The sequence below is a fragment of the Carya illinoinensis genome, chromosome 2 (genome assembly GCF_018687715.1).
Source record: "Carya illinoinensis cultivar Pawnee chromosome 2, C.illinoinensisPawnee_v1, whole genome shotgun sequence".
Lineage (NCBI taxonomy): Eukaryota > Viridiplantae > Streptophyta > Magnoliopsida > Fagales > Juglandaceae > Carya > Carya illinoinensis.
In genome coordinates, this window is record NC_056753.1 from 32,655,805 (window position 1) to 32,674,624 (window position 18,820).

Genomic DNA, 18,820 nt, shown 5'->3' on the forward strand with positions numbered 1-18,820 from the left:
AAAGTGATGATCATACACTTTTACCAACACTATCGATTAGCTAGCTAGATCAGTAGTTTCCTAAATAATATCTTCCAAGAAATCAAAGAATGTTCTACTCTCTCTCTCTCTCTCTCTCTCTGATCTCTCTCTCTCTCTCTCTAATAATTAAGCTCTCAAATCACCTCATGAATATCATGAGCAAGCTTAGCATGAATGGGTATTACGTTGCTGTTAGTCGCTCATGTAATATTAGTTTTTTGCCTTATCACAGCTCAATGAATTAGGGCCGGGATGCTTTAAATTTGCATGTATTCTGTCGTCATCATCATTACTAATGGAAACGTTAGAAATTAAGTTCCCCCCCACCCAATTTTCCATAGTTTCAGTCTACGTACGTACGTGGACCCGATCGAATTTGAACGCTATTTCTATTATTCTATATATTATGATCTGTTAAGTTCTGTTAATCATTAAAGGGAGCCTAGAACTTTATGCATGAGATAAAAGTCACCTCTTATTTATATATAAACTTGACATTTCAAATAAATCAGAATCTAAAATAATAATGATATATATATATATATATATATGATGATCTGAATTGCGAGTTCTTGCTTTCTAGCTACTTCAGTACTATTATGCTACGTACTTGGATTTTGTGTTTTTGTTAAAAGTTTCTTTGAGAGAATCATCGCACCAGGATATATATCAAATAAAGACAGCAGTACATGATGATCATGCATGCTCTTGATCTCAATTCTCAACATCATTAGGACTCATGCTCAGAAAGGAAAATACTAATAATAATATAATATTAAATCCTAACCCTACCCAATTAACGAAACCCCAAAAAAATTCCAAGGTACTGCGTACAACCCTAAATCAAGGAAGCATATCTCCTACATACCATACCATTAGTTAATGGCTGAAAACACTGCCCACCAGCTTTCCTGTCCCGCTTTATAAAAAAGCAAAAGCAGCTAGCTAGGGAATAAGATCGAAATACTAAATACATGAAACGAGAAAGCAAATTATATAAGGAGGAAACATATGCAAAGCGTTTCTGAACCCCACCTCTATAAAAAAATCTTAAAAGATCAAAACTACTTTAGTTTCTTCAACACAGCAAACAGCTAGCACTCTCAATGCTTTTTCAAAGGCTTGTTTGGTGCACATACTAGGAAAGATGACAAAGTGAGGAAAGAAAGTTATTAAAAGAGCAAAAGAAGGAAGGGAAAGTAAAGGAATTTTTTTCCTTCTTTTATAGTTCTCTTGAAGCTGGGCATCGATTGAAGTGTTTTACAGACGGCCAACAGTAGCACAGCAAATGATGGCCGGAAACCCTAACTGGTGGAGCATTCATCCACCATCTCTCTTTCCTCAATATGCGCTTGGATCTTCTTCACTTTCTTTAAATCCTTTGGCAGATAACCAAGAGCCTCAGCAGCCATGGAGCCAACTGCAATTGTAAACCCCCGGCCCCCTCTATCTCTCTCCCCTTGAATTTCTGCTTGTTTGTTATCATCATGTGTAAATCCCCTTAATTAGTTCTTATATGATTTGGTAGGACTTTTTATTAAAATATGCATGAAGGAATGATTATGTTCTCAAGTTTTTGCTAAACGTAAAAACTTTTGACTTTCATGGGTTTTTGATCCAGAGACAGCTCGTGTTTCACTCAGCGCTTACTATTTATTCTTCTGCTTATCAAGCTTCAGTTCTTAGGTTTTGATTTATGTAATGAAATGATTTGGGGATGAGTTTCATTTTAACTAGTGATTGTTATGATCCAGAGCAAAATTTTCGGCAGGCGATGACGAAAGGTTTGGTCTGAGTTATTTGCAGAATAAAAAGTTAGAAAATTGGGAGGAGCAAATCTTAAATCCGTCTCCAAGGGTACCTGTTCTTGATGTAATTCTAAAGCAAGAGGTTTCCCAAAACAACAACTTCTACGGTCATGGAGAGGAAGAATTTCACGCACCTAGATCATCAGCTTGGTCACAGATCATGCCAGTTTCTTCCCCGAGGTCATATGTCACTAGTTCCACTAATAACCATATATTTGACTTCTCTTATAACAAGGTGAAAGGCAGAAATCAACATCCAGATCATCCATCTGAGGTAAGAGAGATTTGTTTGATTCTTTTTCTGTAAAACTTATTTATAATCCATTACTAAGAGTACTATATTTTTCTTGGCACTAAGAGTACTACAAATCGATTTACCGAACCATATTTTCTGATCTGTTTCTTCCTTTCACTAGAGTGCTAGCACAACCGCCGGTGGGATATTTAAGAAGGCTAGGATTCATTCCCCTTCAAGCCAACCACCTCTTAAGGTGACGATGTCACTGTCATGTGTGTGTGTGTCTGTTTGTGTAAATTCTTGTGCCTGTGTGTGTCAAATTTCTTGATTGCCAATTTTCTTAAGCGCGCATGTTTTATTCTTCTGCTTGTAAGTGGTTATAACCATCCATCAGCATACGGAGGGAGAAAAAAAAAGAGGAGAAGAAGAAAGATGATAAGAAAACAACATGCATGGAATGATAGCTACTACATTTACATCCCTCCTACTAGATAGTTTAACAAAGCAAAGTGATATTGTAGTTTCCCTCGTGTTTATTGTCAAGCAGGTGAGAAAGGAGAAGCTAGGTGATAAAATAACAGCACTTCACCAGCTAGTTTCCCCATTCGGAAAGGTAAAACAAACGTCAACACACCCTTTAGCCACGTCCTGAACACAATGTAAAGAGAGAACTTTTCCTTATACATGATTTCAAATTGCTCTTATTGCTTCTCTGTTTTTTTTTTTCCTCTCTTTTCTTTTGGGTTTCTTTTTTCACATTAAAGTTAAAGATCGTAAAGATGACTTGCGGTGTTGTGGTGTGTTTCCCTTTTGCAGACTGACACTGCTTCTGTTTTGTTAGAAGCAATGGGGTATATCAGATTCCTTCTGGGTCAAATTGAGGTGATGTTCCTTCTTCATATTATTTTATACTCTGAAAGCTGCGACTCAGAAACAGTGAGAGCATGCAGTTAAAGTTTCAATTATTAATATTGCTTTTCCTATACATTCTTTAGTTATGGAAGTTATAAATTTTATTCTCTCTGCCCGGAATGCAGGCTCTCAGCTCCCCTTACTTGGGCAATACATCAAAAGACCCGACGAACCAGCAGTGTGTAAGTACTCGTATATGTTTACCATTTTCCATTTTCCCAAAAGCCTAACTAAAACTCTCTATCTCTCTCTCATGGACGCACGCACAGACAAACTCGCATCCCCACACCCATACATACACGCACAGACAAAGTAGCTAGCTAGCCAGGCACATATTTCAGAAAGCATATCATGTGACATGAAGTCTTTATTATCATACAAAAATGATGAGAGAAAATTTGTGTTAGGTTCAAGGAGAAAGAAATTGTATATTTAATTGTAGCAGCATGCTTTATTGGATCCAACACCCTCCTCAAAAGCAAGTAGAGGAGGCTTTGCCATTGGAAAGCATCTTAATTATGAACTTAAATATCCATTAAAAAAAAGCGTTGAAAGAACAAGGTCCTCACCTTTAGAAAACTTACTTTATTAACAAAGGTTGAATAAAAGTATCATTTGTGGCTGCCTAATTACTTTAGAATCATGAAAGGCTAGAGAAAAAAAATATAGAAAATACTACTTACATGACCTGGCCTCCCCCTTTTTGGCCCATATAGCTGGTGAATTGCTGCCTGAAAACGAAGCAGCTGGGAGCTGCTAACCAGTCAATATTCTTTCGTTTGATATAAAATTAACCTGTCTCCTGAAATTATGATCATCAGTTTCCTCTTCATTTGATTTTGACTAACTGTTCTTTTAGAGTTTATCTAGCATCTTACATGTCATTATTAGCATATCCAATTGATTGCATGCACGGAACTTTCGCATAAATTGGTGCCCAAGATACATAACTTAAGTCCTTAGATTTTTTTTATTTACAAAACAGAATGGCTAGTTAAACATAAAAGAAGAGATCAAGAACTGGAAATTAATATCCCTGTTAATTAAGACCTATGTACGTATCGCCAATATCGATCGGGACTCTCAACATTAATATATAATTCTTTTATATGTTGATGATATGATCTGCATGCAGGATACCCAAGATCATCTAATTAATCAGCCAAAGGACCTAAGGAGTAGAGGGTTGTGCTTGGTTCCTATGTCTTGCACCCAGCACGTAGGAAGTGAGAATGGTGCTGATTATTGGGCTCCGACTTTCGGCAGTGGGTTTTGAGATCAGATATATAGGAAGCGTACGCACGTGTACCTGGTGCATGCATGCATGCATGCATTGAGCTTAATTATAATTAACGTGGAATTAATGATATAACATCATGCGAAGTTAGTCGGCCTCCAATAATCTAAGGCTGCGTACTTCTCGTAATGCTATGCATTAATTTTACATTCGCGCCAAGAGTTAACTCAGTACTTTAGCAGTACTAGCTACTTCCAGTAAACACTTAATTTCCAGTGTAATCTCTAATTTCAGACGATTAAGCTATATATATAGCTAGTATCTTAATTTTCCTTGAAGTTGAAGCCATATTGTATAATATATATAGGATACAAGCTATATATATAATAGGCTTCGGGAATGCGGAATTCTCAGTCGGTATTTTGTTAGAAGAGAAATGATATTTACAGTTGTGGTTGTGCAAGCGTCGCGCAGTCTTTTTGAAAAAAATGAATTGATATGGAATCTACATAAAAAAAAAAAACTAACTTTTTAATCGTAGACCCCACTCTTTTTCAAAACGAGTGCGCGACATTTGCACAATTCATAACTTTATGTATTATTACTCTTTGTTGGAATTAGATCAATGATCTTTATGTATTATTACTCTTTGTTGGAATTAGATCAATGACCTGATCTTGCTCTTACTCCATTGATTTCTTTTATATGTTATATTATTCATTTTTTAATTAATTTCTTCCATGAATGCGAAGCTGGAAAAGTATATATCGTACTCATGTATATATATAGTCCATCAGCATAAAGTGAATAGTTCCTTAATTAATTATTTAATTAGTACTGGAATAAAATCATCATCTTTAAATGATATAGGACCAAAAAATAGTTTAAGATCAGATCGGGAACTAGCTAGCTAGCTAGCAAGAATCAGATTAAAAAAAAAAAAAAAAGATGTCTAGACATAAGATTTCTGTTCTTATTTTTTTCACAGAAATTAAATAGAAACTCCCTAGAATCTAACAGAGATTAAAGAAAAGGATACAAAAATTTTGAGCCTTGATCGAACATAGTGGGCTAGCTATTAATTTAATTAGCTTTGATAAAGAAAAAAAAAATTGTTGTGTCAAGTTTATTGTGTAAACATAACGTACGTCGGGCCTATATATAGATTACAAGAACCTTCGTAATTATCAGCGATTGACCAGGCATCCAGAAAACCAAATCTCTGATCAATAACAAACTTTTATACTTAAACTCAAAATTAAACAAGATCTCGTGCGTAGTTACCAAGTATTATTAACTTTTGATCATTAAATCGCTCATTAATGGAGTTCTAGACACAGTTAGCAATCTTTTTATAACTTAAAACCTTCGATCGTGGTTATTAATCAAATGAAAAAATGATCACATGAGTCCTAGCTAGCTAGTTAGATCTCGGTCTTTCTCAAGTATATTTAATTATAATGAATGATCAGAAGTGTTATTTGAAAGCTTTTACATTAAACACCATTCATATGATATGATTTCATTTGTAAGATTTAAAATTTAAAATTTATCTTCTGAATTAAATCATGCCACGTATATGGATATTTAATGTGAAAGCTTTGAAATATAATTATTTTTATTATTCTTCGGGAAGTAACCAATAAAAGCCGAAGGAATTGGTTAAGTATATATGCTTAGAGTCTCTTTAGAATTGAGTTTGAAAGCTTAAAAAGTGTTTTTAAATGTTTAAAAACTTTTTTAAAGAAAAAATGATATGTTTGGTAAATTTATAAAATATACTTTAATCACTTAAAAAAGCTGAAAATCTATTTTTTTAAAAAGCACCAAATTGAAACTTTTATCGAAAAGTTCCTGCAAATAACTGTATATTTAAAAATAATAATATTACAAAATTCAAAAGTACTTTAGAAATATGGTTACCAAACAGTAAATGACTTTTTAATAATAGAACTTGTTATTTAAATTATAAGCTATAAGCATCAAAGTTATAAGTTATATTTCTCACCGCAATCCCAAACATACACTTACTATAAGAAAAAAATCGCCTCAAGTTGTTGTCTAAATTTGAGTATTTCAAGTGAAAGAGAGACAACTAAACACATAAAGTGCACATGCAACTAAATTCTTCTATATGTCTATTTGGGATAACATTAAATGAAAAATAAATAGTACTGTAGGCCTCAATTTATCATTATGCATCTGTATCTCCCACTTGAGATCAAGTCCGAACAAGAATTTGAAGAAGACTCGGCAAGCAAAAAGATCATCTCTAGATGTTGGAAAAGATAAGAGAAGATACTAGGCATTAACGATGTAAGAAAAATACTGCTAGATGCTTCTTGCATGTGTTTGCAACTTTATTTAGTTCTAATTCCTTCAAGTTGGAGATGCTTGCTTTAAGACAGAAGTTGCAACCTTGAGTACCGTTCTGAGTTTTATTCTTTGAGCTGGTTATATGCATGCATGCCCACTTTGCCTTTCCCTTTTTCAACAGATTAGGTATAAAACTCTAGTTTGAACCTCAGGTAGTCTAGTCTATGATCTCCTTAATATCTTTGTTGCATCCCTCCCCGCCGTTATATTGATTCGATTCTTCTGCATATATGATGTATGACGAGCTCATATGACTAGGGCTGTATACATATACATATACATACATACATACATACATACATACATGTAATATATATGTGTGTGTGTGTGTGTGTATGAACACTCAGAGAAAGACCTTTTACTATTATTATTACTATTGTCAAAGCTGGGAAAGGAGGTCATGTAGGAATCCCTGCATCATGATTCCACAAAACCCTGCATGAATAAAACAACACACGTATGCTTTTACGTGAGGTTGTGTTGTTTTCAATCTTCTTGCTGCAATATTCCTTTTTCATGTTAGCGAGGAACTTTCTGTGAGAACTCATCATAGCTGTAGTACTCCTTGTTGTTTTTTCCTCAGCCAGTTTTTCTTACTGGAAAAGTCGGATAATGCAATGAAGCATGCATGCATTAGAGCTAGCTAGAGACTCATTGCCAGACAACTTATTATGCTGCATCAATGTGCATGCTTATCTGGACCCCATTGGCCGGGCCTTTCCGGAGCCACTTTTGTGTAGACTACACTAGAGTATATGTGGCCCGCGCTCGCCCTCTCCTACGCTCCTCGATTCGGCCTGTGGCACCATCGTAAGCCTGACGTTATATATAGCATCAGAATCCTAGCTATATTGTTTTTCCAAGATGGTTTTCTTAAAATAAAATTATTCGAATTTTTACTCAAAATTTAGGGTATCAAGTGCCAAGAGAAATAAGAGTACATATAAAATCAGACAATAACTTAGAATTGCGAAGAGACCTTGATATGATTTTCTATAATTTTTTTATGATTCTATTTAAAGGAGCACAATATAACTGAAGAGAAATAATATTTGTAGTTATAAAGTACGCAAGCGCCACATATTTCTTCTAAAAAAAGTGAATTAATATAGGACTTACAGGAAAAAATTAATTTCTTAATAGTGAACTTTACTATTTTTTAAAAAGAGTGCATAATGCTTGCATAATTTATGATTGTATATAACATTACTCATTGTGAAATGGAAAGCTCATAACTTCTTAGAGGGTCGTAGTCCTTGAAAAGCACATGCACTAGTATTAAACTAACGAGTGATTATATCCACACAAAATATTTTACAACATATTTCATAACATATGTTTTAAAATAATGATATTTTTATTAAGTGATGTAACTGTTACTTTTATAAGATATTTTAAAAAAAGTGATGTTGTGAAAAGTGATATGTGTTTATCATTGTTCTTATAAGAAAATAAGAGTTAGGGCATGGGTGCCTGTACCATCACACGTGCACCCAGTGTTTTCCAAAAAATAATTGGAACTCATGCATGAGGAAAGTGATGTCATGGCTGTAAACATTAGTCTTGCGTGCTCTAGCTTGAACAACTCCTAAAGTTGGCTAAGTGGTAAAAGTCTTACTCTGGGGTGTGCTCTTCTCAAATTTAAGGTTCAAATCCCTTTAAGTGCTAATAAATAAATAAATAAATAAAAAGGAGAGAGAATTTTGTTAACTTGAATGACATTAAGCCATTTCAAATTATTATTCTTTCAACGTTGTATTAATAATTACTGCTTGAGAATGAGAAAATAATTAGTCATGGATTCGAGTTTCATTGAGTTTTGATCTAGAATATAAGAGATATATATAAATTCATAAAATGAGTCTCGTAATATTTATAATTATAAACACATTTTTTGAGAGTATTAAATATGGTGAGACTCACTTTACGCATCTATCTCATTCTCACTAAAAATCCTAACAACAAAAACATTAAAAAATACAAGTACGTTGCCATAATTTTTAGCAATTAGATTGAGAAGTCTACGACAAGATCCATGGGATCTTAAATTTAGCATGACGCTGGCCCTTACGCAAGAGCTGACCAGAGTCGGATCACTGCTTAAAATTTGTGTACCTGAGAGGGCACCCAGCAATCCTTTGAAAATAAAGCTGGTACAAGCCCACAATGGGGGGAAGCTGGACCAAGCATCCGCTACTGAACAAGGCCCGTCTAGAGTCAGCCTTGTAGCTAACGGGCCTCCTTTTGATCGATATTTCCTGAAATTCCACATTATGTATCATGTATGCATTATGCATTGCATTGCCATAGTCCGCGGTATAAACGGTTAGGTTTCTTAACTTATTTTAAAATATTTTAAATTTATTGGTAATTTAATTACATATATCATTTTTCATTAATGACAAAATCTATTTAATTTTTATTTAATAATAACACAAATAGGGAGTGAATAATTTGATTTTATAAGACTAATTTTCATTTAATAAAAATACGTGAAATAGTTGGGATGCCACGCCATAGGAGTCAAGCTCTATACTTTTGCAGAGACTCAATTGTTCAACATCTTCTTGCAGTAAGTCGTGGAATTGCATGAAATGAGAGCGAAGAACCAAATGATCATGGAATGCATACAAGCTTGGAAACATGACCACTGAATGGTATTTATCCATGCCTTTGCGATGCAGCAATCGCCTCTACTATAATTCTGGCACCTACTATCCACAAGTCCAAAAGGTGCAATTTCATTGTGCTGATTAGAAGAACCAAAGAGTTGTGGGTGGTGAAGTTAGGCCATTATGGAAGACATAACATTAAAGCTGAGCAAAAAACTAAAAAGAAAACCTATTCTGGAATCAAATATATGGTATAAAAAGCATATATTTCTATTTTATCTGCATCTTCACTGAGGTTTCTTATCTGTTCAAGATTATTCTTATAATTAATGATCACCTTCTTGTAAATAACTGAATCCGAAAACCGAATGTGATATGCATGATTTATGATCTCCAGTCTATATTCGTTTACTGCTCGGCTGCCAGCAGTTTCTTCAACTCTTTTTTATTCACCTGGAATCAAACATTAAGGGAAGTCTTAACAATAAAATTGTTACAAAACCCTTTCATGGAAAGATATGGAAATGAGACTATTTTCTTCTATTGCAAAACAACAATGTGAAAGCAATTCACCTTTCCCATAGCATTACGAGGCAGCGCCTCCCATAGGAACAAGCGGGTTGGTAGCTGGAGAGAGTTTAAAGAATCAGCTAACAGAAAGGCATGTCATTTAAATCTAGTAGATGTAATTGAATAATATATAAGACATATTTACGCATCAAAATCCAAATCAAGTTGTCTCTACTTCTGAAGAGGTACAATATGATCACATACCACCTGGCATTAAGGACGTGGTTGCCAATCAAATCAAATTGAGTAATGCTATTAACTACACCAGTATCTCACTTTCATTCTACTTTGTAAATGTGGCATTGTCCATCAACCTGGAATCTTCTCTTATTTTTTTAAAAAGAATTCAAAGTTTGATGGGCACTACCACCCCATCATAGTGGGATAAGAATGGATTTGGTACGTAGAATTTTCCTTGCTTGATATATCCATATGAAGGAGGGGAGTAGTGAAAGATGGTTAGGCATGCCATGATACCTTGTATGGTGCAAGTTTTTCTTTAGCCCAAGAGCAGAGTTCCTCCAAGGTTACCGCAGGTTTCAAATTTTCCTCCTGTATTTTCTTTGTGTTTGCATCAGGCACAATAATTGCACAGACAGCTTCTCCGTAATCTTTGTCTGGTAAGCCCAACACACAACATTCTGTGACAGCTGGATGCTGCACAAGAGTTTGTCATCGTGATTGTCACTTGATTTATTCAATCACTTCTCAATTTTCTTCCGCTTTTGTAAGTTTTTAATCAAGAGTTAAGAACTCCAGACAAACAAATAGTAATATGTGATGATGAAAGAAAATGGACATTCAGGACTACAGTATAAGACCAAAGAGGATGAGAACTACGTGCCTCCAAAATGACTGATTCAATTTCTAGAGCAGATAATTTGTATCCGCCAACCTTCATAATATCAGCACTTGTACCTGATATTCACACACAAGAAATATTGCAGCTCATACACTAATCTCTGGTTTATGGAAATAATATACAAAACTGCAAGTGGATCCCATAACATATAAAAAATAATAGGTGTTTCAACTGCAATTCACATGAAAGTCATATTCAATGTAGGATGGGAAAGGGAAGTGGCTTTGTGCATATTTTATGCTGAGCTAAAAGAGGCAACATTTGTGTTCATTTTTCATCAGTACCAGGCCCATGACTATACTGCACACGCACTGCATTGGACCAAAAAAAAAAGTATCAAGCATCTCTTGGGTCTTATCAACTCCTTCCTTCCTCTAATTACTAAGAAAAAGAGGACCCATGTGTGCCGATGGCTATCTTGGAAATTAAAGTACTCCTTTTACTTACCAAAGCAATAAAAAAATCATTAGATCTCAACTAAAAAGCCTGTCCCATGCATAATCTGTGAGATGAAAATTGAAAAGAAAATAATATTTTCTTACGCCCCAAAATGACATAGTATCCATCTTCATCCACTTTACCAGCATCTCCAGTCCTAAAGAAGCCACCGTCAATAAATGATTCCTTAGTTACCTATACAGCACCAAAGAGAACTTGCATGAGGCACAACTCATATTTCATTGTCGTTAAAACTCCTAGGGTGCTAAACCATATTTTATCCTCTAATCCATTCAAATGATCTCACAGACGTGTAGAATAAAACTCTGAGGTGGCATGACGTCTAGGCTATAGGTTATCTAGTCAGTAAAACTTCTACATTAGCGTCAAAAACTATGATAATATGATCATATACCCAACTCTAAAGCATTAATCAGACTTATGAGCACTGTAGCACATAGGGCATATGACATCACACTGATTAGATTTAGACTTCCACAGGGGAAAAAATCAACCAAAAAAAAAAAAAAAAGCATACAGATTTATAAAAGTCAAAGAACATGTACTTTTCTGTTTAAGTAGTAAGAATGAATCTGATAAAAAAACAAAAAAATAACACTTTAGGTAAGTAATTGAATGTTCAAATATAGTGTATACTGTGTATTATTGTAAAGACAGAATAGACATGGGCAAGAAGCTGTGTGAATGAGCTCCAACTTAAACGATACCTTCTCCTCCCATAGCCCGTATGAGTAGGGTGGAGGGTGCGGTCATGGGGTGGATCCACTGGGTGTGTAACTTACCACTCAATTGAAAAAAGATGAAACGATACTCATTATCCTAAATGGACTTTTGAATAAATAAATCATCATCATCTACTAAACAATTAGGAATGAATTAGGGCAGAAAATATTAAAAAATGTCAGATAAATACCTCAGGAAGTTTCCAATATCCCTTAAACAATGAAGGGCTTTTAACGCAAAGCTCACCCACCCCATCTATATCATCTCCATTCTTATCCTCTGGTAGAATCTTGACCTATCACAAATGCAAAAAAGTTGCTGATGAGACAGTCCAAAGAGAAAAAACAATCAACAGACATCAATATATTTCATATTCACTTGTATTCTTGTAAGAAATACAATTCCTTTTAAAATACAAAAAATCTGAGATATAGAAAAAATGAACACCAGGATGTTTATGTTGTTATTCATAAATGTGTAAATTTGAAAACCTTAAAATGATTGTTTCTGTTCTTTGGTTATAATATATAATATAGTATCCACTCAGCAATTAACATAAACTAACATCCTCCAGCCCCCCCCCCCCCCCCCCCCCCCCCCCCCCCCAAAAAAAAAAAGAGGTTCACAAACCTGCACACCAGGAAGTGGTTTGCCAACCGTGCCAGCCTTCCGCATACCTCTTAAAGGATTTGATATTGCCATGACAAACTAAGAACATCAAACAATCAATAATAAGCAGCATAATTTATGATTAAGCACAGCATATATGCTTCTTCATAAAGTTAATGGATATACTGGAAGAAGAAAAAAGGGGACTAAACTAGATTACTTACTTCAGTCATGCCATATCGTTCCAACAGGCGATGTCCGGTGATTGTTTGCCATTGTTGCATGACAGGTTGAGGAAGTGCCGAGGAGCCACACATCTGGGAAAGAAAAACCGAGAGAGAGAGAGAGAGAGAGAGAGAGAGAGAGAGAGAGAGAGAGAGAGAGAGAGAGAGAGAGAGAGAGAGAGAGAATTCATAACAAATTTTGGGAATTCTGAGAAAAAATTTCTGACGTGTTTTTGCTCGTGAGGGTGAGAGTGGTGGGTCCATTGAAAAGATTTGGAAAGAAAAATTCTTGAGATGCGTGTTTGAAAGTGGTGGGATCGACTTAAAGTATAAACATTTTGTAAGAGTTTAAATGGGGGTTTTGTAAAACCGGTTTTTATTTTTTGGGTCTTAGTGAAAGCATAGGGATCCGCTGATGAATTAGGTGAAATTTTTTTGACAAGTGATTAGGTGAAAATTCTTTTGGGCGAGATGAAACTTGAAAGAGTATTTTGGGGTTAAAACATGTTTGTGTGTTGAAGAAGAAACTTCATTTTCTGATTGGCACAGTCTAAAATTTTATAAAGTGTAGGAAGTCAATCATGAAACAAAATATTTATGGTTACAATTTGAATTGATTCTTTAAGTTGCACCCCATAAAGCATCCTTTCTACCTACCATAAGCCGCAACTGCCTTGCTGCAGAGGCGGAAGCAGCTTGTACCTCTGGATCCATCGCTTCATAACCTTGTATCAATCGAGTGTACATAGTTGGAACCTACATTTTTTTTTTTTTGTTTTGATAAGTAAGGAACCTACATATTATAAAATCATTTTTACTATATCGACTCTTAACTTTGACAATATCACTAACATGACACTTCAGAAGGTATTATGATTATGATTTCTCTCTCCCCATCATATGTTTATCTTATAATGCCCAATGATTCTACATAATCCCAGGCATTACATCACAGCTAATTTGCAGCGAAATCATAAATTTGCAACTTCAAAAGGTACATAAAATGGTCCAGCCAAGTAAATAATAGGTGATTGAAGGATGCAAACAAAATAACTATCAAGCAGTAGGCAACTAATATAATGCACCGCATCCAGGAAAGGTACACAGGGATAGTAACGGCATTGTAAAAAGTGACCATTATTTACATATGCATGCTTAAGATCAAGACCAGACTTACTCCTGTAAACACAGTTATGGCATCATCGGCCCTAGTCCCCTTGATTGGATATGACTCACACCATCTCTGCCAAATTCCCCTTACACTAAATTTTGGCATGAACTCAACCTTCAATAACACAGCCAGATATATTACAACTCAAAGTAGTGCAAAAGTGAACTTTAATCGTTAGTGTGGATGGAAAGCAGCAAACAGCAATTCTAAGTGAAGGAAAAAAGGGCAAGGAAAAGGTATTAATCATGGATATGGCAGAAACCTAATGTAGGATAGATTACCGTTGAACCCGCATAGAGAGGGGCTAGTAAAGCATTAAAAAGCCCATGAACATGTATATAATAAGTTAAGGATCACTGCAACACTGAAGAATTCCCAAAATCATGTTTCATATAGCAGCATTACAGAAGCCATTAAAGTCATATGCACAAGCTGCAATGACATGAAAAACTAACACGGTTTTGTAATCTGAAGTATATAAATATGAGGGATATGATGTAGCGGTAGGCAATGCAAAAACCGGTCATCCGATGTATAACCCCAAGCTTCTTTCAACGTTTGTACCTGAAACTCAACATCACAACAAACATTAATGCAAAATTAAAAACAAAATACCACAGGTAACAAAAAGAAGAAGAAGAAGGAATTATTGCATATTTATGTAACAGCTTTGTTAAGGCAATTTTGCATTAATTCTTAAGTTTGTCAATAGTAGGTAGAAGTTAATAGATACCATTCATCATCCTAATGTAAAACATTCAGATCAAACACTCAGAATAACAATTAACAACAACAAAAGGCCTCAAATTGGACAGACGTCTAAAACTAAATAGTTTTTATTTGACATTAACTTAGAAATAAATATAGATGCCATAAACCAATAAAGCTACATAGACAAGCATGGTCAGATATATGTCACCTGAAAACCACATGTTTTTTCACACAAAGCATAGTAGTTTATTACAGACTGAAGGGTTTTAAAGCACATTAAAACTTAAGTGCTACATGGTGTGCATACCTGTGCAGTGATGCCTCTGTGCGTGTGAACAACTCCTTTGGGTTTACCTGTTGTACCACTTGTGTATACAATCAGAGCCGGATCCTCACCTGCACCATTGGAAGTGACGAAGTAGTAGATAAGATTTTGAAAGAAAATATCATCCTCGATCATGCATGGATATTACTAGGATCTATAACTGCTCAAAAGGTGCATCACCATCTTACTTGAGCTCTTAATATTCCCCTGAAAAATTCCATGTTCATCTATTTCTCCAGGTTGTGGATGATCAGATGCATTTTTCTGTGAAGAAACACTCGGAAGGGGTGGAATAAGAGAAAATCTAGCAGCACATTTTGATGCAACTTCTTGCAGAAACTCATGATGATCCTCAGTACTTAGTACCATGGAAACATCCTGTCAAAAACATGCACGAATTCAACAAGAGCAAGTCTATAATAAATCCAACAAGAAACAAACCAGAAAAATTCCAAATGAAAGATGGAGGCTGGCAGGAATTAAAACTTCTTCCTGCATTTTATTGATCTGGACGATAAGTGATGTTGGTAATCTTTGGCACAATCATTTACAAATTTTTTTAAAACATTCTAGGACACACCGAATCATTCATCACATGTAGCAGCTCAGCCTCAGGGTAGGAGAGTGCAAGCGGAACAGCAACACCTCCGCTCAACCAGATCCCTAGCATTCCAGCAACAAACTCAGCTGAAGGTTTGGCCACAATTCCTATTCGAGCTCCACGAAGATGTCCAAGTTCTCCCACACCATCAACAGAGAGAGAAGACTCTTCATATTTGCTTTCTTTGTAGCCCTGATAACCAATCAATAATAATAGATGAGTATAGAATAATGATGAGTATGACAGACAATTTAATATTAATCTCTTTATTGGGTAATTAAAAAGAATATTGCCAAAATCCAGTGAGCCAAACTTGAGGAATTCTTTTACTTCAATTACTAATATGGGATCAGTGTAATAGAATAGTTGCATTCCTATAGAACTTCCAGAGTGCTTCCAATTCACAATAAACGTCACATACCCAAGGATGAGATATATAGAATTGTACTTGAACTTCTTACTCACAGTTTTTAAGTCATTACTGCTTAAAATATTAGATATCTTCAATGCCGAGGAAATGAGTTGTACGTAGCTGTAACTTCGCTTATCAGCTCTAATAGCTACACCATCACCAGCCGCAGAACCTTGCTTGACAACTTCTTTGACTACCTCCATTAATGTACCAGAACTTGATGCTGTAGAATAGAACAAAGAGCATATTGTTAATATCTTTTTTAATATCTTAATGTTTCTCCAAACCCATTAGCCCTTGCAACCAAAAACCCAGCACAAAACAGGGAGTTGTAGTTTCTTAAAGAGAACCATGGGCACATTGTTTCCATCATAATACCCCATTTCAATTTCAAGGAATTCTTATAAAAATCAAATTCAGACATATATTAATATGATCTTAATTTCATACATCATGCGAAATAGAAGCCATAGAAAACTTTTGGACCCAGAAAAATAGAATGGCCCCATTGTTTATGATAGAATAATGAATCAAGGTCCAGAGTAGGACAACTTTAAATTCTTAATCATCATCATAATTTGATGGTATGGTAATTGCGAATCAACACATTTGATTGAAGACGGTTGGTTCGTGCTTTTAAATGATATTTAAAACACAGTGGAGCCCTTCAATAAAAGGGCAAAAATAAGGGAAAGGAATTCAATTCCCCATCTGCATCAAGGATTCAACGAAATTAAAGGAATGATGGTATCATTTGAAAGAAGAGAAACTTAATTGATCGCATGGAGCGTGGTTGAATTTAAAAAAGAAAAGCACAAAAAACTGAAAACGACAGAACTTCTGGTTACATGCAAGAACATCTAACTAAAAAGACCAATATCAATCAAGTCAAATCGCTACCATCGCATTCCAAAATCACTTTCACTGAACAACAACATCACACATGAATCACCTACATATGCAAGCATGCAAACATTTCATGTGCTCTGTTTGGTTTCCGATGAACGCATTACAAAAATGAGAAGAGAACACAGCTTCAACAATCGAACCAGCTAAAAAAAAAACCTCCAAAAAGTCCAGGACAATTAGTCAGTCATTTCATCGAGCACAAAGCGTAATACCCAAAACAGACTCTTTATATACTTTATCTCCCCATTTTTATTCTCAACAACCAAACACGGGATTCCCAAACAATAAAAAATAAAAATAAAAATAAATAAAAAACTAGGAGAGAGCAACATCGACACTCACACGAATACAACCGGGATGGATAGACACAAGCAAGAGGTGTCGTCAGCTTCCTCAGCAAAGAACCGAAAGACAGAGTAAAAGGAGGCCTAAACAAGTGGTAGTTAACGGACTTAAATGAGGATGGACTCATTGGGATTGAAGTAGGTGTGGAACGGGCAGTGGATGAGAATAATAATTGTGGCGCCACAAAATTTAGGTGTGCCTGTTTTGTGTTCTGGTTGCGGGGCGGGTCGGTGCATGTGATCCTCTGTTTTTCATCAATTCAACCACCTGCAGTGCACCGCAACGGTATGGGTTTGTCTTTCAAAGTTTTCTTTTCTGAAGCTTGATAGGGGGTTTTATGCAATCCTTTAATGGCTGTAAATGCAAAATGGCAATGGCCGATTCAGAAAAGTAAACAGCATTGAGTGCTTTTCTTAATTTAACGAGTAGAAGTTGAGTATGTTAAGACAAAACAGTGTATTTTATTTGCTCTTGGAATCTTTTATGACTCCTCGGCGTTACAAACCGGACTACTGTTTTTTTATTTATTGTAAGGTTGTATTCGATGTGAGTGTCTTTTTGACATAGATTGGACTAATTACATCTTTTTATTTTGGTACGTGCTTTGAAATGTGATTGGACTATAGATAATATACAAATGGCGTGTTTTGATTGGAGCATTTGAATTAGTAACGATCTTGTGGTGTCAGTGGCATTTTAAGTTGCTTTTTGGGAGTTTCCGAGAAATTTCTCCACGTGGGCTTAGAGTGACATTCTCCTATCAGCTGCCATACAAAAACCACTACGTTACGAAAATGTCCCTTTTATCTTTTGGATCATTGTATTTTCGTCTTGTTGATATATTAATTAGTATAATAGTGTCTTGCTCATTTGAAACAAAATACAGAAAGAAAATGTCGCCAAGAAGAGCTCTTGCAAAGTAAAGGGAAATTTCTTGGAGAAAAAAAAAGAAGGCAAGTACCTAGTGACTGATGTGAATTCAGGAAATGCACAAGAACTACTCTTTTTTTTTTTTCTTTCTTTCTTTATTTGATAAAAATAAGCAAGAATAATATATAGAAAAGAATATAATTTTTTACAGCCAATTATACTTGAACAATGGTCTGGTATCCAAATTTCCATCATGCTCGCCATTCACATGCCATTGAGAGTAACAGATGAACAGCAGCACACTAATAATTTTTTGATAGGGTTCAAAGTTAGAGCAGCAAATAAACTTGGGGGCTCGAAATGACTAAGGACTTGTTTGAAAACACAAACCATCTCATCTAAAATTTTTTATAATTTTCTTCTCAAATATCACTTAATTCAAAATTCTCTGAAAGAGGGCTAGAAAAGTAAGTACAGTGCTTAGGCAAAAGTCGCACAGTGCACTTGAATATGTCAATCAAATTTATGCAGTGAGAATGGAAGAAGACTAAACATTCAGTAGTCTGTAGAGAGAATTCAGGGTCTATCAGCCATCAGGTGTGTACTATAATTATATTTAAAACTTCAATCAGAAATAAAATCAATGTGTTCAATGCAACCATCAATGGTTATTAGATTTATATAATATAAATCAACCTTTAAATTCGAGGTGGGAATGGACATATAAGAGAAATCCTAGATAGGGGGATTGTTAATAATCAGTGGTTAGATTTATTTCCCAATGCAACCATCAAACATTTGCCTATAAGTGCCTCGGATCATGCT

General features: G+C 35.2%; 2 protein-coding genes across 9 annotated transcripts; one reads left to right on the forward strand and one right to left on the reverse strand.

The window, feature by feature from the left end:
* The first annotated feature begins 1,015 nt into the window (after nt 1–1,015).
* Nucleotides 1,016–4,902, forward strand: LOC122301029 (transcription factor bHLH68-like). 2 transcript variants are annotated; one of them, XM_043112087.1, is made up of 7 exons: nt 1,016–1,449; nt 1,828–2,103; nt 2,246–2,320; nt 2,615–2,680; nt 2,884–2,949; nt 3,105–3,161; nt 4,115–4,902. In XM_043112087.1, the coding sequence occupies exons 1-7, from the start codon at nt 1,432–1,434 to the stop codon at nt 4,253–4,255; spliced, it is 699 nt and encodes a 232-aa protein (XP_042968021.1). In that variant the 5' UTR covers nt 1,016–1,431; the 3' UTR covers nt 4,256–4,902. The 2 variants fall into 2 exon arrangements, with proteins under 2 accessions (XP_042968021.1, XP_042968020.1); XM_043112086.1 differs by having other exon boundaries at nt 1,021–1,449; nt 1,776–2,103.
* Nucleotides 4,903–8,273: 3,371 nt separating this feature from the next.
* On the reverse strand, nt 8,274–17,623 carry LOC122301030 (probable CoA ligase CCL8). 7 transcript variants are annotated; one of them, XR_006240122.1, is made up of 18 exons: nt 17,123–17,623; nt 15,925–16,094; nt 15,439–15,651; nt 15,047–15,236; nt 14,841–14,929; nt 14,317–14,386; nt 14,104–14,156; nt 13,829–13,936; nt 13,309–13,407; nt 12,652–12,744; nt 12,449–12,526; nt 12,009–12,113; nt 11,179–11,269; nt 10,619–10,692; nt 10,252–10,431; nt 9,778–9,831; nt 9,542–9,657; nt 8,274–8,850 (listed from the first exon to the last, which is right to left on the reverse strand). XR_006240122.1 is itself a non-coding variant. In XM_043112088.1 (17 exons), exons 1-17 carry the CDS (start codon nt 17,250–17,252, stop codon nt 9,613–9,615), a joined length of 1,842 nt encoding a protein of 613 aa, XP_042968022.1. In that variant the 5' UTR covers nt 17,253–17,623; the 3' UTR covers nt 9,225–9,612. The 7 variants fall into 7 exon arrangements, 4 of the variants coding, with proteins under 4 accessions (XP_042968022.1, XP_042968025.1, XP_042968023.1 ...); XR_006240121.1 differs by lacking the exon at nt 8,274–8,850 and adding an exon at nt 9,112–9,303; XR_006240120.1 differs by lacking the exon at nt 8,274–8,850 and adding an exon at nt 9,112–9,341.
* Nucleotides 17,624–18,820: the final 1,197 nt, after the last annotated feature.

Coding starts and splice junctions, on each gene's coding strand:
- LOC122301029 (XM_043112086.1), top strand. CDS start 1,310: ATGATGGCCGGAAACCCTAACTGGTGGAGCATTCATCCACCATCTCTC. Junction 2,681..2,883: donor TAGTTTCCCCATTCGGAAAG/GTAAAACAAACG, acceptor TCCCTTTTGCAG/ACTGACACTGCTTCTGTTTT. Junction 3,162..4,114: donor ACCCGACGAACCAGCAGTGT/GTAAGTACTCGT, acceptor ATCTGCATGCAG/GATACCCAAGATCATCTAAT.
- LOC122301030 (XM_043112088.1), bottom strand. CDS start 17,252: ATGAGTCCATCCTCATTTAAGTCCGTTAACTACCACTTGTTTAGGCCT. Junction 15,237..15,438: donor TACATGTGATGAATGATTCG/GTGTGTCCTAGA, acceptor TGTTTTTGACAG/GATGTTTCCATGGTACTAAG. Junction 14,387..14,840: donor ACAGAGGCATCACTGCACAG/GTATGCACACCA, acceptor GTTGAGTTTCAG/GTACAAACGTTGAAAGAAGC.